At 43.2% G+C, this 25,180-nt stretch overlaps 1 protein-coding gene across 1 annotated transcript in view; it reads right to left on the reverse strand.

The window, feature by feature from the left end:
• LOC124775141 (metaxin-2-like) overlaps positions 1-23,780 on the reverse strand; it is a 69,666-nt gene extending 45,886 nt beyond the window's left edge. Inside the window, exon 1 of the mRNA XM_047249980.1 lies at positions 23,547-23,780. Coding sequence (XP_047105936.1) covers positions 23,547-23,780 — 234 coding nt within the window. The remainder of the gene's footprint in view (positions 1-23,546) is intronic.
• Between the last annotated feature and the right edge of the window lie 1,400 nt (positions 23,781-25,180).

The raw sequence follows: 25,180 nt of genomic DNA on the forward strand, positions 1-25,180 counted from the left end.
CTATCGGCTTGTTTCGCAGTCTGGGTGGTCCGAAAAGTTCACTCTACTAATGACTGCCAATATTGCAATTTTCTGAGGGAATACCCAACATCCTATGTTCATTCCTTTTTTTTTTTTTACTGTATTCCACCTTCAGTTTATACATTCATTTTCGTCTCCATTCCCTGAAGACTGCCGCGCGGTCTTAGGCGCCTTATCACGGTTCGCGTGGCTCTCGCCCGTCGGAGGTTTGAGTTCTCCCTCGGGCATGTGTGTGTGTGTGTGTGTGTGTGTGTGTCTGTGCGTGTTGTATCCTTAGCGTAAGTTAGTTTAAGGTAGATTAAGTAGCGTGCAAGCCTAGGGACCGATGACCTCAGCAGTTTGGTCCCATAGGAACTTACCACAAACTTCCTAATTTCCTGACGACCTTGTTCCACTCATATTGACCGAGGATGCCATTTTCGTTAAGGTATGTTGAATCATTTCATTAGATTTCCTGTACTAACGCATCTCCTCCAGAATGTAGAACTGTGTTTGTCTATGTGCTGAGAGAAAGGCTTTCCTTAAGTCCCAGAACGTTAACGCGAAATTCTTACTTCTCAGATTTTGGTACACGATTACGAGTTTTAAATTCAAGATGCCTGATGAATATAATCTCCCCTTTATAAAGCTGACTTGGTACACGTTAATTTTCTTTCCCCTGTCCTGAGAGTATCTTATTGATCACTGCTACTCTCGATACGCCTCTGTATTTCCTCGGCTCCGACGAAGCACCATTTCTATATAATACACTAGCAAACCCGCCAATGCTTAACAACTAAAATGTAAATGTCGTGTGACTAGGGCCTCCGGTCGGGTAGACCGTTCGCCGGGTTGAAGTCGATTTGGCGCCACTTCGGCGACTTGTGCGTCGATGCGGATGAAATGATGATGATGATGATTAGGACAACACCCAGTCCCTGAGCGGAGAAAATCTCCGACTCAGTCGGAAATCGAACCCGGGCCCTTAGGATTGACGTTGTGTCGCGCTGACCACTCAGCTACCGGGGGCGGACTGCTTAACAACTTCTAAATGTGTATGAGAATTGGCCATAAGTCCTAAACTCGTTGCCCTAGTTCTCTCTGTTCATCTCTACCTGTCCCCCTATTTGTCCTTCTTCTCCCCCTCCCCATCCCTCTCTTTGTGCATCACGTCCCATCCTCTCTCTGCCTGTTTTCTCCTCTCCCTCTCTCTCTCTCTCCCTCCCCCTCTCCTCTCTCTCTCTCTGTCCATCTCCACCTATCCCTCTCTTTGTTCATCTCCTCAATCGCCTCCCCCTCCTCATCCCCATCAATATGCATCACGTCCTATCCTACCCTCCCTCTGTCCATCTCCTCTGTCTCTCTCTCTCTTCTCCTCCTCCCCCTCCTCCTTCATCTCCCCCCACTCCCTGTCCGTCTCTTCTTTCGCCTTTTCTATGTCAACTTCCTCCCCCTCCTCTCTGCCTGTCTCCTGTTCTTCCCCCTCTCTGACCTTAAGCCTTGTTTATAGTTATTGAAAACGAAACTTTGATTGCCAATTAAAGTCACTTAACGTGAACTGGCAATCGGTTGAAATCATTGCCATACAGTGTTTGAGAGAGACCATTTCCCTTGTTGCATGTAACGGGATAATTGCGTAGTGATTTCCAGTATATACATTCGGCGGTACGGTACTATACGAGAGTTCCATGGTTCCGTGCCGCATCGTGTTATTCCTTGTTTTGTCTCGTTGACACTGAATGTCATACATACCGCATACTTGTGTGTGACTAATTTGTGTGTGGAAGTAAATATTTTAACGGTTTAACCACATATAATTGGTGTCGCGCGACGTCATACCGCATGACAGTACTCCCTCGAGGCTTAGTCGTTCCGCGCCGCGTCAAAACTACACTACCGGCCATTAAAATTGCTACACCAAGAACAAATGCAGATGATAAACGGGTATTCATTGGATAAATATATTATAATAGAACTGATATATGATTACATTTTCACGCAATTATGGTGCACAGATCCTGAGAAATCAGTAGCCAGAACAACCACCTCTGGCCTGGGCATTGAGTCAAACAGAGCTTGGAAGGCGTGTACAGGTACAGCCGCCCATGCAGCTTCATCACGCTACCACAGTTCATCATGAGTAGTGACTGGCGTATTGTGACGAGCCAGTTGTTCGGCCACCATTGACCAGACTTTTTCAATTGGTGAGAGATCTAGAGACTGTGCTGGCCAGGGCAGCAGTCGAACATTTTCTGAATCCAGAAAGGCCCGTACAGGACCTGCATCATGTGGTCGTGCATTATCCTGTAGAAATGTAGGGTTTCGCAGGGATCGAATGAAGGATAGAGCCACGGGTCGTAATACATCTAAAATGTAACGTCCACTGTTCAAAGTGCCGTCAATGCGAACAGGAGCTGACCGAGACATGTAACCAATGGCACCCCATACCATGACGCCGGATGATATGCCAGTATGGCGAGGACGAATACACGCTTCCTATGTGCGTTCACCGCGATGTCACCAGACACGGATGCGACCATCATGCTGCTGTAAACAGAACCTGGATTCATCCGAAAAAATGACGTTTTGCCATTCGTGCACCCAGGTTCGTCGTTGAGTACACCATCGCAGCCGCTCCTGTCTGTGATGCAGCGTCGAGGGTAACGGCAGCCATGGTCTCCGAGTTGATAGTCCATGCTGCTGCAAACGTCGTCGCATTGTTCGTGCAGATGGTTGTGGTCTTGCAAACGTCCCCATCTGTTGACTCAGGGATCGAGACGTGGCTGCACGATCCGTTACAGCCATGCAGATAAAATGCCTGTCATCTCGACTGCTAATGATACGAGGCCGTTGGGATCCAGCGTTCCGTATTACCCTCCTGATCCCACCGGTTCCATATTCTGCTAACAGTCATTGGTTCTCGACCAACGCGAGCAGCAATGTCGCGATACGATAAACCGCAATCGCGATAGGCTACAATCCGACCTTCATCAAAGTCGGAAACGTGATGGTACGCATTTCTCCTCCTTACACGAGGCACCACAACAACGTTTCACCAGGCATCGCCGGTCAACTGCTGTTTGTGTATGAGAAATCGGTTGGAAACTTTTCTCATGTCAGCATGTTGTAGTTTTCGCCAACGACGCCAACGTTGTGTGAATGCTCTAAAAAGCCAAACATTTGCATATCACAGCATCTTCTTCCTGTCGGTTAAATTTCGCGTCAGTAGCACGTCATCTTCGTGGTGTAGCAATTTTAATGGCCAGTAGTGTATGACTGTTACTCCAGCGCCAGCTGCGGTGGTTTTTTATTCAGAACAAAGAGGGATTCCTCGCTAGTGCGTACCGAGCTAGCCTCAAGTAATGGAACTATCAGCAGCGTTACGATCAAACATCGGCTGTTTGGCAACGATGTGCTGCCATAAAGAATGTGTTGATTGTGCGACTGTCTCAGTCTGAAGCTAAACATCTGGAAGAGCTTTTACGAAGAGAGGAATTAGCTGACAGAACTTCGTCGCAGCTGCTTCGTCACCTGTGTACCCTTGCACGCAGCGACGTTTGTTTATTACGGACCGGAACACAGAAGTGTGATATCTGATAGACACCGGAGTGGAAATATCAGTGTATCCCGCGACCAAGTTACCACGTCGCAGGCGCGGCGTTGTTTGCCTGTATGCTGCTAATTACACAAAGATTACGACAGGAGGACACGTCACTTTACTACTCAGTCCTGGACTTCGTCGTACCTTCGCGTGGCGTTTTACTGTGGCTGTTGAGACTTCCACGCGTTCTACGATGTGTTACCCGATCTACGTCGACAGCGATTAAGCGACGGAACAACGAACATGACTGCACACGACAAGGGGAACGATTCTGCTACTATGACAGTCACATTGATCACTGGCGATACGAAAGATACACGACTACTGAAAAATATCCCGAAGATCACGAGGCAATCAATAACGTTAGTACCTGTCAAACACTTGACAGTTCATCATACTTCCACTATCCCAGGCGTACTAACTTTTTCATGCTCGCTACGTTTAGCACCGGATAAACTACACATTATGAAACAAGAGCTTCGTAGTACGTTATCTCAAAGTATTTCCCGCTCTTTAAGTAGCAGCTGGGCAGCCCCTCTTTATGTGGTACCCCCCCCCCCCAAAAAAAAAAAAGAACGATAGACACCCCTGCGCCAATTATCGGCAATTAAATGCGAGAATGATGACGATAAGAAAATTTAGTATTTGCTACATGACGATCAGTTTAGCTTTAGAAAAGGTAAAGCCACGAGAGAGGCAGTTCTGATGTTGCGGCTGATAATAGAAGCAAGACTAAAGAAAAATCCAGACACGTTCATAGATTTGCGGCCTGGGAAAGCTTTCGACAACGTAAAATGGTGTAAGATGTTCGAAATTCTAAAAAAAAAAAAAAAACAGGTTTAAGCTATAAGAAGAGATGGGTAATACACAATATGTGCATGAGCTAAGAGGGAACAATGAGGGTGGACGGTCAAGACCGAAGTGCTCGAATTAAAAAGGGTTTAAGAGAGAGATGTAGTCTTTTCTCCCTTGTGTTCAATCTGTACACTGAAGAAGCAGTGATGAAAATAAAAGAATGGTTCAGGAGTGGAATTAAAACTGAAGGTGAAACGATATCACTGACAGATTCGCTGATGACATTGCTATCCTGAGTGGAAGTGAAGAATTGCATGATCTACTGATGGGAATGAACAGTCTAATGAGTACAGAGTATGGTTTGAGAGTAAACCGAGGTAAGACGAAAGTAATGAGAAGTATCAGAAATGAGACAATGAGAAACTTAACCTCAGGACTGATGGTCACGAAGTAGACCAGGTTAAGTAATTCAGCTACCTAGGAAGTAAAATAATCATTGACGGAGGGAGCAAGGAGGACATCAAGAGCAGAATAGCAATGGCGAAAAGGGCATTCCTGGCCAAGAAATTCTACTAATATGAAACATAGGCCTTAGTTAGAGGAAGAAATTTCTGAGGACGTACGTCTGGAGTACAGTGTTGTATAGTAGTGAAACACGGACTGTGGGGAAACCGGAACAGAAGAGAATCGAAGCATTTGAGATGTGGTGCTACAGACGTATGTTGAAAATTTGGTGGACTGATAAGGTAAGGATTGAGGAGGTTCTGCGCAGAATCGTAGAAGAAATTAATATGTGGAAGACACTGATAAGGAGAAGGGACAGAATGATAGGACATCTGTTAAGATATGAGGGAATGACTTCCATGGTACTAGAGGGAGCTGTAGAGGGCAAAAACTGTAGATGAAGACAGAGATTGGAATATATACGCAGAAAATAATTGAGGACGTAGATTGCAAGTGATCCTATGAGATGAAGATGTTGGCACAGGAGAGGAATTCGTGGCACGCCGCATCAGACCAGTCAGAAGACTGATGACCCAAAGAAAAAGCGAGAACCATTCCGGCAGATATCCCGTGCCGCGTATAAAGGATTTATCTGCCGGGATACAAGGCAAAACGATTCTTTCAGTAATAGAATTAGAGCGTACTATCAGATTAGAATTGCTGCTGAAGACGTTCCCAAGACAGTTGTCACCGCACCGTTTGGTTTATTCTAGTTAACACGTATGCCATTCGGGCTCTTTAATGGAGCACACACTTTTCAGCGATCCGTGGACACGATAACGCGTGATCTAGAATTTTGATATATATATATATATATATATATATATATTATGATACAAATTTGGCCGTTAAAGACTGTGAAAACAGTTATTTCTTGCGCTTCTGGGAAGTCTTCTTTCTCTCAGTCCACACTTCTTTCATTCTTGCGCTGAAGGCGGCTTTTCTCTCTTCAGACCATTTAGTTCCACAAGTCTTCTTAATTTTCACACCGAAACCCGTGAATGAATTCAGTTTTTTTCTAAAAAGGTTTCTGTTAAATATTGTTTCCTGATCTATGTCCATTTCTTTTAGATCTCTTTCTGTGTTGATAAACCATAAATTTCTATTTTTTACATTTGCGATGTACGAAAATATTTGTTTTGTAAGCCTATTCGGGTTCATCCTCATGATGTGAGCATAAAAGGAGTATCTTCTTTTTCTAATTTCGTCTGTAATTTTGCTGCACTTCGTATACACTTCTTTGTTGCTTTTTAGTTTGTATACAGGCTTGCCTTGATCATCTGTTATTTTCCTGTGTCCAAGAATTGTCCTCACAATTCTTCTTTCACGATTTTCTATCTATTCTGCGTATGTAAAATTTGCCAGTGTTTCTGATGCATATAGTATCTGCGGTCTAATGACAGTCTGGTAGTGTCTGAGTTTAATGTTTTTGGATATACATTTTTTTGAATACATTTGTCTGCAGTAGTGAGTTGCTGTCTCTAGTTTTTGTATTCTAGCCCTGCAGGCTGGATGACCTTTTGTCACAGGCTGAATTAGTTCACCAAGATATTTAATATGTTTTGATACCTGTATTTTCCCGTATTTCGTAGTTATTTCCTTTGGTGGATTTTTGATATTTGTAATGATTTCTGTCTTTTCAAATGAAATTTGCAAGCCTGCTTTTTCAGCAGTTTCTTTAAGTAATTCTATTTGTTTTATTGTGTCTTTTTGTGTGTAAGCTAGCCAGGCGAGATCGTCAGCGAAGGCAAAACAGTTGGTTTCAATGGCTTTGTAGCACTTCCCTCCAATTTGGACTTTCTCAACTCCATGTTTTTGCGTGAGTTTTCTCCATTCTGCTATGACTTTATACAGAACACAGTTGAAGAGTACCGGGACAGCGCATCTCCTTGTCTGACGCCGGTTTTGACCTCGAAATGCCGTGAAATTTCTCCTTGGAATTTTACTTTTGCTGTCGTATTTGTTAATGTTTCTTTGATTATGGTGATTGTTGTTTCATCTATTTCACATTCTCGAAGTGTTTTGATGAGTGTGTCCCTATCGATTCAGTCATAAGCTTTTTTGAAATCAATGAATGTTATGAAACATTTCTTGCTCCTTGTAGATAAATAGTTCATTGTTGTTTTGAGGTTAAAAATTTGTTCGGCGCAGGATATTCCTGGTCTGAAGCCAGCTTGATATTTTCCAAGTTTTCCCTCTATAATTGGTGATACACGATTGAGCAGGGCTTTTGATAGAATTTTGTATGGGACTGGGAGAAACGATATTCCACGATAGTTGTTAACATCCCTTTTGTCACCTTTTTTAAACAAAGGGTGAATTAGGGCAGTTTACCAGTGACTTGGGATTTTCTTGGTTACCCATACTTGTTCAAGTTCTTTGTGTAGTGCTTCTACTGATGTTTCTCCCCAAAGCTTGAGCATTTCTGCTGTAATTGTGTCTTCTTCACATGCTTTCCTGTTTTTGAGATTTTTGATTATGTTTGTGATTTCCTCTCGTGTCGGAGGTGTTGAATGTGTTGGTAATGTTTCTGGTTGCGTAAAACTGAGAGCCTGGATGGGTGTTTGGCAGTTTAGGAGTGTCTCAAAATATTCAGCCAGGATTTCACAGTTTTCAGTATTGTTGGTGGCGAGAGTCTTATTATTTCTCATAAGGTTTAGGCAAGGGGACTGGTATCCTCGGAGTTTCTGGTTGAATGTTTTGTACCAAGCTGCCGTGTTGCATTTCTTGAAATTCTCTTCGATTGAGTCCAGTTGTTGTTTTTCATATTGTCTCTTGGTGTTGCGAATAGTGTTAGAGGCATTCTTTCTGGCTTGCTTAAATTCCTCAAAGTTGTTTACAGTTTTATGTGAGTTCCACTTTTTCCAGGCTTTAAGTCTTTCATGCAGAACTTCATTACAGTTGCGGTCCCACCACGGGTGTCTCGGTTTGCTCTTTTTTTGGAAAGGTTGTTTCTGTTGCCTCAATCAAGTTGTTCTGAAATTCTTGGAGGTTTTGTGAAGGGGAGAATGTCTTTAGTTTTTTCTGAAAATCCTTGAGGTTAGAGTTGGACTTAAGGTTGTAAGTTCTCAGGGTTGTAAGATCAAAATTTATTTTATTTCTGTTTTTATATTCACCGTTTCTGCTTTTCTGTTTGTTTTGTGGGATCAGTTTAGTTTTTATTTTCGTGAGATAGTGATCGGAGTCGAGGTTTAGAGATTTTCGGACACGTGTGTTCAATATTTCTTTTTCACATTTGGAGGAGATGGCAACGTGATCTATTTGAAATTCTCCGATACTCTTTATCGGAGATACCCAGGTTTTTTGTTTTCTGGGAAGATGTTTAAAACGTGTTGACATTAGCTTGAGTTTAAACTGCTTACAGAGCATAATTAACCTTTCTCCATTTTTGTTGGTTCGTTTGTATGCGGGAAAGTTGCCGACAATATCGCGGAATTTCTTTTCTTTTCCAATCTGAGCGTTAAAATTTCCTAGAAGTATTTTTGCATTGTTTTCTGGGATTTCTGATATATGATCCTTAAGGTTTTCCCAGAATTCATCTGTTTCTTCCCTATTTTTAGCATTACTTTTGTCATTTGTGGGAGCGTGAACATTGATTAATGTGTATTTTTTATTTGCACATCGAAAAGTGAGGAAAGATGTTCTCGATGATGTTGACCAAAAATGTTCGACAGAGTTCAGAATTTTTGTGTTTACAGCAAAAGCTGTGCCAAGCTGAGGGCATTTCTTCATTACAATTTTTCCAGGTTTTCCTTTAAATACTCTGAATTTGTTTGATTCAAATGTGTTTTCATCAGTGAAGCGAGTTTCTTGTAGCGCCACAATTTGTATGTCTTCCGTGTGTAACTTGTCTGTAAGGTGCTTAAGTTTTCCCACTTTGAGAAGGGAGTTTATGTTGAGAGTTGCTAAGTTGAAGATTTTTCTGGGTTTAATCTTGTTGGATTTGCATGGTGTTGCAGACTCCCCAGAATCCATGGGTCTGCTTGCGTCGTTGCCGACGGTGGATAGGCCACCTGGGGTAGTTTCGTTATTGAAAGACATTTCCATCATGCGTTAAGATTGTAACTGTTGAAATTCTTCAAAGTTGGGGAGATTACTTGCGTAACCTACCAGGAATACGACTAACGTTGTTAGCGTTAGAAGGTTTTCTTGAAACAGCCGCCTCTAACATGAGGAACAGACGCTGCCCGCAAGCCGCCCAATCTGGGTAAAGACGTTTGCAGTTATAGATTTTTGGTTCCTCCGCTCCTCAGCCGTTGGGAGTTAAAAATTCCTTATCCGCCTATGAGACCGTTGACCGCTTTTCACCCGTAACCCTAGGCAGGGGCCCTCACAGGCTGCTACTATCCGGAGCCAGATGGACCCAGGTTTTTTTACGAGGTTGTTACTCCTCCCCCTCCTCCTCCCTCATCACTTGTAAGATGAGGATCCGGGCTTGGGACCGGCAATGGCGGAGAATATATATATGATCCGAAGAGGAAGATATTGAGCATCTGACTTAGATATTTGAAAGTTTGTTTGCACAAGGACTAATAGTGAACCTATCAAAATGTACACTACTGGCCGTTAAAATTGCTACACCACGAAGATGACGTGTTACAGACGCGAAATGTAACCGACAGGAAGAAGATGCTGTTATTTGCAAATGATTAGCTTTTCAGAGCATTCACACAAGGTTGGCACCGGTGGCGACAAATACAACGTGCTGACATGAGGAAAGTTTCCAACCGATTTCTCATACACACACAGCAGTTGACCGGCGTTGTCTGGTGAAACTTTGTTGTGATGCCTCGTGTAAGGAGGAGAAATGCGTACCATCTTGTTTCCGACTTTGATAAAGGTCGGATTGTAGACTATGGCGATTGCGGTTTATCGTATCGCGACATTGCTGCTCGCGTTGGTCGAGATCCAATGACTGTTTGCAGAATATGGAATCGGTGGGTTCAGGAGTTGTCCAAGCGGTTCTAGGCGCTGTAGTCTGGAACCGCGCTGCCGCTACGGTCGCAGGTTCGAATCCTGCCTCGGGCATGGATGTGTGTGTTGTCCTTGGGTTAGTTAGGTTTAAGTAGTTCCCATAGTGCTCAGAGCCATTTCAAACATTTGGTTCAGGAGGGTAATACGGAACGCCGTGCTGGATCCCAACGGCCTCGTGTCACTAGCAATCGAGATGACAGGCATTTTATCCGCATGGCTGTAACGGATCGTGCAGCCACGTCTCGATCCCTGAGTCAACAGATGGGGACGTTTGCAGGACAACAACCATCTGCACGAACAGTTCGACGATGTTTGCAGCAGCATGGACTATCAGGTCGGAGACCTTGTCTGCGGTTACCCTTGACGCTGCATCACTGACAGGAGCGCCTGCGATGGTGTACTCAACGACGAACCTGGGTGCATGAATAGCAAAACGTCATTTTTTTTCGGATGAATCCAGGTTCTGTTTACAGCATCATGATGGTCGCATCCGTGTTCGGTCACATCGCGGTGAACGCACATAGGAAGCATGTATTCGTCATCGCCATACTGGCGTATCACCCGGCGTGATGGTATGGGGTGCCATTGGTTAATGGTGAAATGAATTTCTACCAGCGGTTTGTGTCCCATCAGGCGTTGGTAATAGCAGCATTGAATGAACTCTTGGGTTCAAATAGGCGAAACGATAGACTGCAGTGGATGCGTGAAGCAGACTCCGCTTACAATGCTATGTAAACAGCAACAGCGGATGCAGCTCCAACAGCATTCCCTGTAGCAAACATGCGATTAGTATTAATGGTTCAAATGGCTCTGAGCACTATGGCACTCAACATCTGAGGTCATCAGTCCCCTGGAACTTAGAACTACTTAAACCTAATTAACCTAAGGATGACACACACATCCATGCCCGAGGCAGGATTGGAACCTGCGACCGTAGCGGTCGCGCGGTTCCAGACTGAAGCGCCTAGAACCGCTCGGCCACTCCGGCCGGCTAATATTAATGGTTGATGCTTCTACAAATGCAGTTGCAGCAGTATTGCAGCAGAGGACAACCCGGTGTTGGTAACCGCTTTCTTTCTTCAGGTAAGACCTGTCACTCTCACAACAGCATTGGGCAATGTACGATCACGAACTGTACGCAGCCTATGCTGCATTAAGAAAAATTGAAACATTCTTTGGAATGCCACCATTTCAGTCAGTATCTTTATGGACGAGAAGCCGGTAAGTTACGATTTAAAAGTTAACTCAAGTGAAGCATCGCCAAGACAACTCACGGATATTGACTTAATTGGCCTATTTGCAACCAAAATCATACGCGTACAAGGCAACTTAATGTACCCACTGGCGCACTCTCCCGGATTGAGGCAATGGACGTAATCGAACATACATCGCCGCATGTTGACATCATAGCTGCAGCTATTGATTTTGATGTCATGGCAACAGCGCAACAAGACGATGAGGAGCTGTGTCTACTGCTTGTGCAACAATCAGGTTACCTAGTAAGAAGAGTGACAATACCGGGCACGAACGCGGAGTTATACTGCGATGTCACCAAGATACAGCCTCGGCCGTTTGTTGGTAGTAATTTCGAGCCCAGGAAATCTCTTCAGCGCATCCTGGAGTCCGAGGAACCACGAACCAGGTTAAACAACGTTTCATTTGGCCCAGCATCAACGCCGACTGAAAATTGGGTATCCGACAGTGTATCGACTGTCAGAAGAACAAAATCGCACGTCAAGTCGAGGCACCGCTGGCTACATTTATACCCATAGCCAGCGAGTTGACCATATCCACCTGGATAATGTAGGCCCACTATCAACGCCCGAAGGCTGCAGTTACTGCCTTACGATGGTGGGCGGATGCCCGAGATGGCCAGAAGCATTAACTGCGACAGACATTACAGCGGAGACTATGGCGAAAACGTTTGTCGCAAGATGAATTCCGCGTTTTGACGTACCGTTGAGAATAACGACAGATCATCGACGTAAATTTGAGGCGTACCTATTAAAGGTCCATGCCAAATTGCTACGCGTCAAGCGAATAAAGACCACCGCTTATCATCTCGCAGCGAACCGAGTGGTAGGACACCTGCACCGACAACTGAAGTAAAATCTTCGTTGTGACGCAACAGGCAAGTGGACAGAAACTCTATCGATTGTTTTACTTGGACTGCGAATAAACTTCAAGCCTGGCCTCCAAGCCACATTGGCAGAGTCGCTGTACGGCCACTCTATAACATCTGCCCGGAGAGTTCATCCATGATATGCGAGATGAAACCGTTGCAGCGTCAGACTTCGCTACGAAGTTTCGAGCCCACGTACGTCAGTTTCGTTCAGTACAGCCTCGGGAACAAACCGGACTCCGCAATTTTGTCTTTACCGGTTTAGGCACATGTACACATGTGCTCTTACGTAATTAAGCGGTACGCAGACCACTGCAACCCCCATATGAAGGAATTTCGAGATCGACATTCATAGCGTACCTACTACGGTTGCGGTTGACCGTATCAAACAGGCATTTCTGGATACACAGTCAACAGAAAAAGAAGCTGCGTCAAGGAACATGAAGAAGGGAGAGGCAGCAACTATAGATCCTCCCGCACGGGAAGCTGCAGAGGAGCTAGACGAACATCGTTTGTCACTCAGGAAACATCAGTAGCCGCTACTACCCCGCATTTGGAAGAAGACACCGATCCCAAGGAGAAGCTCCGGCGATTCAAGAAAGGCGTGACGACGTGATCTGAATGATATGTCAAATTTAACGAGGAATGTCGCTCACCCTGGTGGGAGGAACTCTGTAGTGACTCTCACTGTATAGCTACATTCCGGGGTACAATGGCGTAGTAGACCGTACGAAAGCTCCATAGTGTTTATTCTCTGGTTTTTATTATATAGTTATCCTTTTTTTGACTCGTTGACTCTGAACATCATGCAAACCGCATACTTATGTGTAATTAATATATATGTGCAAAAAAAATCATTTCACGAGTGAACCACAACAGCTTCAATGACGTATTTCACATAATTGTAAGCTGCGAGTGGATATGATTACGAAGTTTTAGAAGATTCAGGTTCCGCAGTAGTATGCTAATTATAAGCCTATAATCAATGAACACAACTGTAATATTTTCTGTAAAACTGACGGCGTGGAAGAAGATAAACCAGCTCACTGTTGTGTACACTTTTTGTTTAAAATCACGTATAAAAGGGAAAGAGTATATATGGGAAAAACTATTTGTCTAACAGTTTACAGGCCCTACCACCATAGTTAAATCTGCCTGCTAGAAATAAAATGAAACGGCATATTTTCACGTAACAGCACAGCCTGCATTTCGTTTCTCATGGTCGCCGTCAACGGAAAACCTGCACATCGTCGCTTTAAAATACATACAGCGTATGTCCCCCTAATTTGCGTTTTCTTCTTTCCTTTTAGACCATCTGAAGGACGCATGGTTCCGTGTCAGGTTTCTTTCTTCTGGTCTTTCTCCTTGTCCAATATTCCTTCATTCACATATTTCGCAGCCTTCGCTCTTCCATCCATCGTTTTGTTGTGGGTCTACTTAGGTAATCGAAACCTGTGAAAACCTGAAGTTTTTATTTAAAAATCAATTTCTTGTGTATCTGCGGTACCTGTAATCTCGTTTCTGGGACATACATTTTTACTCCTTGGATCCAACGTAAATTGATTCTCTAGTTAACAAGAAACTGCATTATTTGCTGCATTAGCCACTCTTCGCCCATTGGAAGGATGTCCGAAGAACACGTTCCTTCATTTCCTGGTGAAGTACTGTAACGCCAGAAATGCATATCCTCCTATTTCCATCTATTGTACTATAGATTTTTCCTTGTTTTGTTACCTCAAGATATGACATTTCTGTGTCTTTATATATTGTAATTGTTTTACTACTTGTGTATATATATATTTATGCATTTATGTTGGTTTGTTTTGTGAATATTATTTGTATTTTACGCTGGGTCTTGCCTAGGGAAAACTATGCTATCGAACGAATATATCGATAGGTCGTGTGAAGAACGAAAGTGTGTAGGATCTTTGGTAGTGAACTCTATCGCGTGGAGCGCGGGCAGGGGGAGTCTGGCTGGAGTAGTGCAGTGGAGCAGGTGTGTTGTGTGAAGCTCCCGCGAGTTGCCGCGCTTTCGGGGTTTGGCAGCATGTAATTGCGCTCGACTTGCTATGATAGTTTCTGACACGTCGCGGACGGGAAGCATTAGCTGGCGCACATCAAGAGCCCGTTTCGCCTGGTGACAGTGTCGAGAAGAAGGCGCGCCAACATCCAGCTTCTGCAACAGCGACGGCCGACAATGAGTGACTGTCGCCACCTCCTCGACCGACGATTTCAAACCTTCAATCAACCAACAAGGAATACTGGAAGCACGTAAAGTTTTAGAACTGTATGACAGACCTCAGCTTTTAAAATTGTTGCATCACAAAATTACAGCAACTTAGCGTGAACCTTTGTAGCTCATTGTCCCAATTGCATTACCAAGCAGGGTCCCTTCCTTTTCCGAAATGAACCCGAGTGTCGTTGAAATTCAGACGCCAGCATTAAAGTAATATCTTTCCATTTCACTGCTTTAATTTCAAAGTTAAGTTAAAGTATTCATAGCTGGCTGCAATATTTAGATTACACAAGGACAAATTAAGAGTGCGAGTTTTGTTAGCATATTTTAGCTTACCTGTGACTGCAGCTCAGCTTGGTAAGTGCTAAATTTTAGTATTGTTAATTGTTCAGAATCATTTAATTCAAGTTCAGAGTTAAATCTCTTATTTCTAAATTGCGTAGATTCAAGAAGCTTTTGAAATGATTGTTGAGGTAGCCCAAGACTAACCGTATTTTACTGAATTTCGATGTGCTTCAGAAAGAAAGCTCACTATTAATTTCAGTCACTAAATTAACTTTCAATTTTCCGGTTTTATTAATTCTTTTGCTAAATTAAGTCACAGTGTAGTGAAATTTATTACTTCTGACAAACTTTCAGTTTTCACACTACACGTGTCAACCTTCAGTTGCCACGCTTCTAGTGCTAATTATATGTGTAATAACCTTTCTTTTTCAGTTACTATAGTAATTGTCCATAGGACTGGCGACCGTAATTTCCCCCAAATCTCAAATATCTAATTACCGCTAGTTAATTGTTAACGTAGCGGCCACACATTTACTTTCTTTATTAACTTTACCCCTTTTCAAAATTAATTTCCACCAGTTTCATTTACATTTTTCCTTTCATTTAGATGTAACCCTTTCCTCCCTCTTTACCGACAGATTAACTTCGGTGACGATTGCTTTTCCCAAATTTCCATTAGGTACACGCGGTTTAATTTTTCACTGTCATTAAGGTCGATAAGTAAGGAGGAGGTTACACGTGGCGACATGGTGACAGGACAATCTTCAGATTTGAGGTTGTTCTGGATACGAATTTTGCATTGTGCAAATCTCGTAACAAAGTACTGGTTACGAACAGGCCGTTACGTCAGCGAGAATAAGTAGTGTGAGTATATTTGAGATTTGGCATTTATATTAAAAATTATTAAAATGAGTGAAGGCAACAATTACCAAAATTTGGTAGACTTGGGTACGGAATAATCGGTCGAACAGTGGGAAACACGCACCGCGGAAGCCATTGTTCAGGGGCAGGCGGCTAGCATGAAAGACGCGACCGCCGAAACGCAACAAAGAGTAGAAACGGAATTCCAAACATTAGAAAATGTTTCGGAATCGGAAGAGAAAATCAAATCCGTACCCCCTTGATGACGAATACGGCAGAACATATATAGAGGAACCACCTACGGAAGTAAAAGCGGTAGTTTCCGGGAATTTAACTGATTTATTGAATGTTTTGATTAATGAAATCAAGAGTCAATCGGCAGAAATTAAAGCTCAGTCTGAAAAAATTGACAGGAAGCTAGACAACCAGAACAAAGCTATTAATGTTGTTAACAACAATGTTGGAGTTGTTAACACAAAAGTTGATAAACCAAAGAAGATATTGTTATGATTAATACCGAAATCGGTAATCCTAAACAGGAAATGATAGGAGTTCAGGCGGAAATTGCGAGCATAAATACTCGTTTTGATTCCGAAATTAGCAGAATCGAGAAAAGTGTAGGAGAAGCAGTTGCTCCGATAATCGAGAATAAGGTGATGGAACAAATTCAATTAGTGAAAAAAGAGGATCAACAGAAGGTGGAAACTTTAAAGGCTTTAGTATCCGAAGTAGATACTAATGTGACAAAGCAGGCTAATACCTGCGAAGTGAAAAATAGGGAAGTAGAAACGCTTGCGACAACCACTTGCCAGGTAATTACGAGAGTGTCGGCATTAGAAAAGAAACTTGACGAAAAACAGAGCTATGTGCCAATCTTTGCACATAGTTCGGAATTGTTGACGAAAGAGGAGCGGTTCGACCCCTTGGAAAAAGGCGGTATACACGCGACGGATTTCATTAAAAATTGTGAAAGAGTTTTACCCAGATCATGGACTAATGAGAGAAAAATTAATGCGGTTATTGATGTGTTGGCTGGGGATGCCAAGCGTTGGGGTTTAAACCTCAACATTACGAACCTGACTTTTGACGAGTTTAAAAATTTGTTTGTGGTTGAATACTGGTCAGAGCAAAAACAACAAAGTGTCTGGCGCGAATTTGTCGTATCGAGGCCTTTCGATGCGAATTCGCGCGGCTCGATGAAGGAGTTTTGTGAGGGCTGGATCCGCAAGTTGGAATATTTGCGTGATCGCCGCACGGAATCCGAAATAGTCTGGGAACTCTACAAGAAGCCTCCAGATTACACAAAACGCTACGTAGGAAGCTATTACAGGACAGTTAATGATTTCCTGGAAAGAGTTGAGGACGAGGACAATTGGCGCAATAATCGCGACAGTGGTGGAGGCCGTGGTAACAACAACAAGTACCACAGCAACAACAATAGTGGTTCGGGCCGTAAGGACAATCGGTACAATGCAAATAATACCAGGAATGACGGAAACCAGTATCATACTAGCGTGATACGGACTTCGCAGAATAGTAATAACGCCAGAGGGTGTGACCAGCCGCCTCAGCAGTATCCGGGGAGCGTATCGGCTGGGACGAGACAGGGAAACCATTAGCCGCGCCGGTGAGGGGGCGACCGGGCGTGGAGTAATTTTGGCGGCCCAATAACAGTAGAAAACCGAGGTGTCGTCGTTATGAAAATTCCGTATGGAATAATCAGCGGCGGGAGAGTGTGCCAGTGTTAGGAGAAAGGAGTGCGCCCACAAGTAGTAGATCAGCTGTAGACACGGCAGCAGAAAATACATTCACTGTCAGTGAGAACAACTTAAGCAGTGTTCCGGAAATCGATTATAAAGTGGCAGCTGTAACACCCACAGCGGAACTGGAGACTGAGTTTAAAAATGATTCGTAATTGTCAATAGGACTGGCGACCGTAATTTCTCCCAGATCTCAAATATTTAATTACCGCTAGTTAATTGTTAACGTAACGGCCGCACATTTACTTTCTTTATTAACTTTACCCCTTTTCAAAATTAATTTCCACCAGTTTCACTTGCATTTTTCCTTTCATGTAGATGTAACCCTTTCCTCCCTCTTTACCGACAGATTAACTTCGGTGACGATTGCTTTTCCCAAATTTCCATTAGGTACACTAGGTTTAATTTTTCACTGTTCATGATTTGCTCGTCTTGCCTATTGACCATCTTCTGTTCTTCGAGGTCCCAACATCCTCTTGAGGATCTTTAGTTACACCAGTTTAGTGTATCAAGTACTTCTGCTATTCTTATATTAGGAGTATCTGAGGTGTATATGATTTTCATTTTTACATTGATCGAAATATTCTTCTTATTGTAGGCGTTCTTAGTTAGTTTTTATGCTAAAATCATTTTGTTTGTTCGTGCTCCCATTGCTTCCTTTTTTGTTCACCAGGTTTCTATCCATTCTCCCAGTTACCTTATGAATTTTCCATTCACTTACTGGCATCCATCTAAGAGCTGCCTTGATGTTTCATGTATATACTACATCTTCTCGACAGAGACCTGTAGGCATGTTTTAGTCGCTTCTCCCTGTAGTTGCGTGGTTTGGTTAACCACCTCTTCTAACGATTCTGACACTATCACAACATCGTTGACGACTGCTAGACAGTCTACCCATATTCCTTTCTTCTCCCACTCCGTCGTGTTACACCCACTCCTTCCATCTCTCGTCGTCACTCTGTGATCACCTTATCAAGAACACATTTAAGGAACAATGGGTAGTCCGCCTCCATTTCCCATTCCTCTTTTGATTTATAAGGACTCTCTAAGTTTTTCTCTTAACCTGCTCTGAGAGGCTGCGTTGGTTAGAGTATGTTTAATCAGTTCACTCGTTTTTCTATATAGACTCATTTCCCCTAAAATTACGAACGTTGTTCGTCTATCATCTGATAGTTTAGTAGCGTATCGCGTAAAAATTTCAAGTAAATCGTCAAGAAATTGTCGACACTTGCGCTAACAGTGCTTCTCCTTTATTTACGATAATTATACATCATACGTATTATAAAATATGGTTCTTACGTCTGCCTGAACGTTAATTAGAATATCGTGTAAAAATTCAAATAAAATTTTCATGAACTTTTCGAGAGTTTTTGCTAACAGTCTTCTACTTCTTGTATTATATTTATATTTGTGTACAATATATATGAAATACATAGCTTATGTTTATCAGAACGTTACTTGGAGTAGCGTCTAAAATTTGAAGTAAGTTGGTAAGGAACTGACTTCCTCAGGAGTTTTATTTATGACGCTCCTACGATTTTCTGCAGTTGGTGGCCTCGGGAACAGACAGTTGGTAACTTCTTTGGCAGAGAAAAAGACCTGTATTATTGTTATGTCATAGTCAGTGTACAGGAAAAGTTAGAAAAATTACTACGTTTGATGAACCTCTAGATTCACTCACTTTTGAACAGTCATGTGGGAATGTTCTTTGAAAATTTAGGTTACATCATTGATGGAAGGGTCATATTAGTCCGCTGGAATACCAACATGATGGACAAAGATGAATGTTGGTCGCTTAACACAGACATTCAACAGAGACGTTCAACAAGAATTCATCGGAGAACATTAAATAACAACTTAAAAATCGTCCTGTCCAGCACGAAAAGGCGAATACTCGTCTCTTTAAAAGACTGATATAACAATGGGGAACGAGCTCCATCAATCCCCATAATGCCTTCCACATCAAAAATTTTGCATCCAAGCGTATTCGCTGTCCTTTAACATTGGACATTCTAAATCCTTGTACCTATTCTCTCTTTGCCGGCAAGTCTTCATAATCAGTACCTCCCTCTCATTGTCACTGTCTATGTAACCGTATATCTCTCTCCCACTGTCTTTATCCAATTCCTTACGTTGTGCCATAGCATGAATATTATCAAATCTCAAACACTTCATAAGGAACAAAAATCTGTCCAGTGACATAGTGGTGTGAAATATTTGTAATCTTAATCCCTGTGAAGAAAGCAGATGTTGCACATTCATTTCAAAGCAGATCTTGCACATTCATTTCAGCTGTTCTATAAGAACCAGCAGTTATAAGTAATTCAATGAGAGATTGCATTTCCATTTAATCTGTTTTCCGATATCTATTTTTGCTTTGGTAGAAGGGCCCACTGCGATCAATATATAAAGATTGGTGCACTCGACTATTAAGCGAATTATTTCAGCTTTTATGAGAACATTGAAGCACTCTACAGCAGTCTTGCAGTTTGTAGCAGTTAATTTGTTACAACGAAGCGGAGTTGCTGTATTTTGCTTCCTCGTTCTCATATTATTAGGCTTAGCTGTAGTCATTAATTTGAATATTTTCTTCTGGCCAAGCATAAACTTGTCTGGTGAATCGAAAAGGAGGATGCTATATCTTCTCCAGCATCATCACCAAATTGATCACTTGCTGCTGCACGGTCACTTTCTTTGCAGTGCTCTTCTTCTTCACTGTCATCCAAATCTAAACAAACTCCGTCATGTAACAATCATTATGATCCTCATTCAGTACTTCCTCCAACAGCTTTCTAAGATGTCTTCGCTGTACCTCATATGGCATACTGATATACACTGCTCACCACAGAATGTCGCACTTCTAGGTAGGTGGGGTGTGATCCGTACCCCCAGCGATTAAAGCTTGTGGCGTATGCTGTTTCATATCTCTAAAAACACAACAACCAGTTTCGCAACAATGTGCATCAATTTGAACGAAGGTAACAAGCCGCTCAACTGTGTCACCAACGTGCTTCCCTATATACTAGTCAACTTCTCCACCTGGTTTGTTGTGAACACCCCACATCCGCAATTAAAGTCTACTGATCAAAAGCAAAAAGCAAAGCGAAAATTCCTTACCCTTCAGCTGACTCACATCACGGACTTGTGCTGCCTGTGTAGGATGAATAAAGAAACTCCGACAGCCAAAACGTAAAAACCAGAAATTTGTCTGTCTGTCAGTCTGCAAGTGAAGTTTACATCTTGATGACACACAACTGAATTTGAATCTTGTTTCGCAGAATAGATTTCTCGGTCATCTTCCAGTTATTACACACTATTTTCTGTATTACAGCTGCATTAAGTTTGCGTGGAATGTCAGTTTAAAGATATGGCGGCGATTCCTGACACAAGAAGATCCGTCGCCAATCAGTGTACTCCTATGGCCGACTGCAGTGGCTCTATTAAGACTTTACCGTCTGCCCTCAGCTCCAAGACGAATTTTTTTGGATAGTTTACAGCTAAATCAGTTAGTTTTAATGTCGGACATTCATTGGTGTGCGCCAAGAGACGTTTCCGCTTACATAGGTACACAAAAAAAGTTTTTAAATTTTTTTGTGCGGTAATAGCACCGATTTACTTGTTTCATGGGTACCGAATCCATATATGACCTCACTATCTTACATGGTACAATTCTGTCAGAATGCTACTCTGTTAGAAACTAGAAAAATTGACGAAACACACGTAATAAAAATGTAAAATAATTTAAATTTCGAAAATGAAACAGGTTTTTTGTAGTCAAATACAAAAAATCCTCTTTACTACATAGTAAATATGTGTCCATGGGCGTATGTTAGCTTGATATGTTGTCTGTAGAGTCGGTCCTTGCACGACACTGCACGGTACCAAAATGTTCCAAAAAGTCTCCCGCGGAAATGCGGTTTTTCCAGAGGCCATATTTCGGACTCTATTGATCACAGAGACAAAGGATCAAGAGTTTTGAATAGCCCTTGGCCCAGCGACCATTTGTATAGCCATCGTAAGGACGGGCATACTGTAATGTCCTACGGTACAGGGTGAAAATTTAATCATTACACAATTCCACCAGCCTAGGAAAATTGTGCAAATCGATTTTTCTTTATTTAGGCGTGGTCTAGGAGAGCCTTACGCGGCTTACGAAAGAACCATTTGTTCATCGGTGGGTCCTGAGAAAACCATGAAAAACAATAATTTATGGGTTCGAAAAATACCAGCTGCGACAATGGCCACCCCATCATTTCTATCCACAGTAGGCCGTCGGAATGTTTAACATGTGGTGTTAGATAATATTCTTGGGAAACTTAGAACCTTTTTTCGATATCATAATACGTTAAGGAAATGCACTGGTTGAAGTTAGCGTACTTATGCAGAAAACTTCAAAAACCGAACCGGTGGGTCGTAACTACCTAAATAATGAAAAGTTTACTTTTTTTATTTTCAGGCAACTATCAAAGTTCAGGCATTCACACATAATCAACTTCGCTCCCCAAAATTCCAGGACATATTCAGATTTGCTTGGACATATGCAGAATTTGACGGTCTACACACGGAAAAATTTGAAAACGTTAAACACATATGTTTTTACAGAGCACAGGGAAAGCTGTGCGTCTGTGAAACTGTTGCATTCATTTGTGGCAGTTTATGTGACAAACTCTTATCTTCTCATCTCTTTTTTGGGAGTGATTCTCACATCCACAAGAACACCTAAATCGGGCAAGTTAGAAGAATCTTTTTACCTATTCGCCAAGTGTACAAGTTAGGTGGATCGACAACATATTCCTGTCATGTGACGCATATGCCTTCACCAGTGTCGTATAGAATATATCAGACGTGTTTTTCTGTGGAGGAATCGGTTGTCCTATGACCTTGTGATCAAATGTTTTTGGTTCCCATAGGAGAGGCACACACTTTCGTCTACTAATCGCACGGTTTTGCGGTACGGTCGCAAAACACAGACACTAAACTAATTACAGTGAAGAGAGACGTCAATGAACGAACGGACAGATCTTAGCTTTGCTGAAATAAAGAAAGTAAACTTTACACTCGAGGGAAGATTTGAAGCCAGGACCTCTCGTTCCGCAGCTGCTCACACTAACCACGGAACTACGGCGCTCCTGAGCTCACACTATCCTTTCTACATCTACATCTACATTTATACTCCGCAAGCCACCCAACGGTGTTTGGCGGAGGGCACTTTACGTGCCACTGTCATTACCTCCCTTTCCTGTTCCATTCGCGTATGGTTCGCGGGAAGAACGACTGCCGGAAAGCCTCCGTGCGCGCTCTAATCTCTCTAATTTTACATTCATGATCTCCCCGATAGGTATAGGTAGGGGGAAGCAATATATTCGATACCTCATGCAGAAACGCACCCTCTCGAAACCTGGACAGCAAGCTACACCGGGATGCAGAGCGCCTTTCTTGCAGAGTCTGCCACTTGACTTTGCTAAACATCTCCGTAACGCTATCACTTTACCAAATAACCCTGTGACGAAACGCGCCGCTCTTCTTTGGATCTTCTCTATCTCCTCCGTCAACCCGACCCGGTACGGATCCCACACTGATGAGCAATATTCTAGTATAGGTCGAACGAGTGTTTTGTAAGCCACCTCCTTTGTTGACGGACTACATTTTCAATGGACTCTTCCAATGAATCTCAACCCGGCACCCACCTTACCAACAATTAATTTTATATGATCATTCCACTTCAAATCGTTCCGTACGCATACTATCAGATATTTTACAGAAGTAACTGCTACCAGTGTCTGTTAAGCTATCATATAATCATACAATAGAGGATCCTTCTTTCCATGAATTCGCAATAGGTTACATTTGTCTGTGTTAAGGGTCAGTTGCCTCTCCCTGCACCAAGTGCCTATCCGCTGCCGATCTTCCTACATTTCGCTACAATTTTCTAATGCTGCAACTTCTCTGTATACTACAGCATCATCCACGAAAATTTCTCTGCCTCGTGATGACTGGGTGTTGTGTGATGTCCTTAGGTTAGTTAGGTTTAAGTAGTTCTAAGTTCTAGGGGACTGATGACCATAGATGTTAAGTCCCAAAGCGCTCAGAGCCATTTGAACCATCCACGAAAATCCGCATGGAACTTCCGACACTATCTACTAGGTCATTTATATATATTGTGAAAAGTAATGGTCCCATAACACTCCCCTGTGAGTATCTTGCGCATGGATTACTCAGTTTGTATATTTTGCTTATTTTCTTCATAGTTCCACACAACTTCCTGTTTTCTCGATTGATCTGTGTTCAGTTTTTCAAGGCCTATCCGCTGTGCCAACTTATAAATAAATCTGAGGGGGGGTGCGATGGGGTGGTTCCCTTGTCAGTAGCAAATACAGAGGACAAGCACTAGCCCTAGGGGACACTCACCAGCTCGGAGACCAGCTGGCGGCCGCACTTGATGAAGGGCGCGCGGCCGGAGGGCGACATGTACTCCACGTTGGCCGGCTCCTCGACCTCGAAGTCGAGGCTGAGCATGCGCAGCAGGGCGTCGACCGCGAGGCACTCGGCGTGCTCCGGCAGCGGCACGTCGTACATGCAGCGCAGCACGTACAGCGAGAGGTCGCGCGGCCAAGAGTCCTGCGCCGCGTCCACCAGCACCATGCCGTCGGCGCCGCACGTCGCCACGCACTCGGCCTGCACATTCGGCGCCTCTGGTCAGCGGACAGCGTCAGGTAAAATGTCAGGCACCGCTAGCGAATACGAACATGGTTCTCCATTCTTTTGCTTTGATATGCAATTAGAGTTACAAGAACTTTCGCGATATCAAAAATATCGCTGAGAGCAGCTGAAAGTTGATGGCGTAAGAGCACTGTATTACGTTACTAGTGGGTATGAAAGGTTGGGTCCACAACTGTTGATTATTTTGTCTCATATCAACTTGTCGTTTAATACGCTAAACAACAATTGAAAATGCTCTATTTATGAGAACTACACCACTCGTCATTAAAATTGATACACCAAGAAGAAATGCAGATGGTAAACGGGTATTCATGGGACAAATATATTATACTAGAACTGACATGTGATCACATTTTCACGCAGTTTGGGTGCATAGACCCTGAGAAATCAGTACCCAGAACAACCACCTCTAGCCGTAATAACGGCCTTGGTACGCCTGGACATGGAGTCAAACAGACCTTGGATGGCGTGTACAGGTACAGCTGCCCATGCAGCTTCAACACGATACCACAGTTCATGAAGTGTACTGACTGGCGTATTGTGACGAGCCAATAGCTCGGCCACCACTGACCAGACGTTTTCAGTTGGTGAGAGGTCTAGAGAATGTCCTGGCCAGGGCAGCAGTCGAACACTTTCTGCATCCAGAAAGGCCCGTACAGGACCTGCAACATGCGGACGTGCATTACCCTGCTGAAATGTGGGGTTTCGCAGGGATCGAATGAAGGGTAGAGCCACAGGTCGTAACACATCTGAAATGTAACGTCCACTGTTCAAAGTGCCGTCAATGCGAACAAGAGGTGACCGAGACGTGTAACCAATGGCACCCCATAGCATCACGCCGGGTGATACGCCGGTATGGTGATGACGAATACACGCTTCCAATGTGCGTTCACCGCGATGTCGCCAATCACGGATGCGACCATCATGATGCTGTAACCAGAACCTGGGTTCATCCGAAAAAATGACGTTTTGCCATTCGTGCACCCAGGTTCGTCGTTGAGTACACCATCGCAGGAGCTCCTGTCTGTGATGTATAGTTCATGCTGCTGCAAACGTCGTCGAACTGTTCGTGCAGATGGTTGCTGTCTTGCAAAAGTCCCCATCTGTTGACTCAGGGATCGAGACGTGGCTGCACGATCCGTTGAGGATGACACGGCGGTCGGATGGTCCCCATGGGCCACTCGTGGCATGAAGACGGAGTGCTATATAATTATAGTTACAAGAACTTTCGTGATATCATAAACATCGCTGAGAGAAGCTGAAAGTTGATGGCGTAAGAGAACTGTATTACGTTACTAGTGGGTATGAAAGGTTGGGTCCGA

Source organism: Schistocerca piceifrons, chromosome 2 (assembly GCF_021461385.2).
Source record: "Schistocerca piceifrons isolate TAMUIC-IGC-003096 chromosome 2, iqSchPice1.1, whole genome shotgun sequence".
Classification (NCBI taxonomy): Eukaryota; Metazoa; Arthropoda; class Insecta; order Orthoptera; family Acrididae; genus Schistocerca; species Schistocerca piceifrons.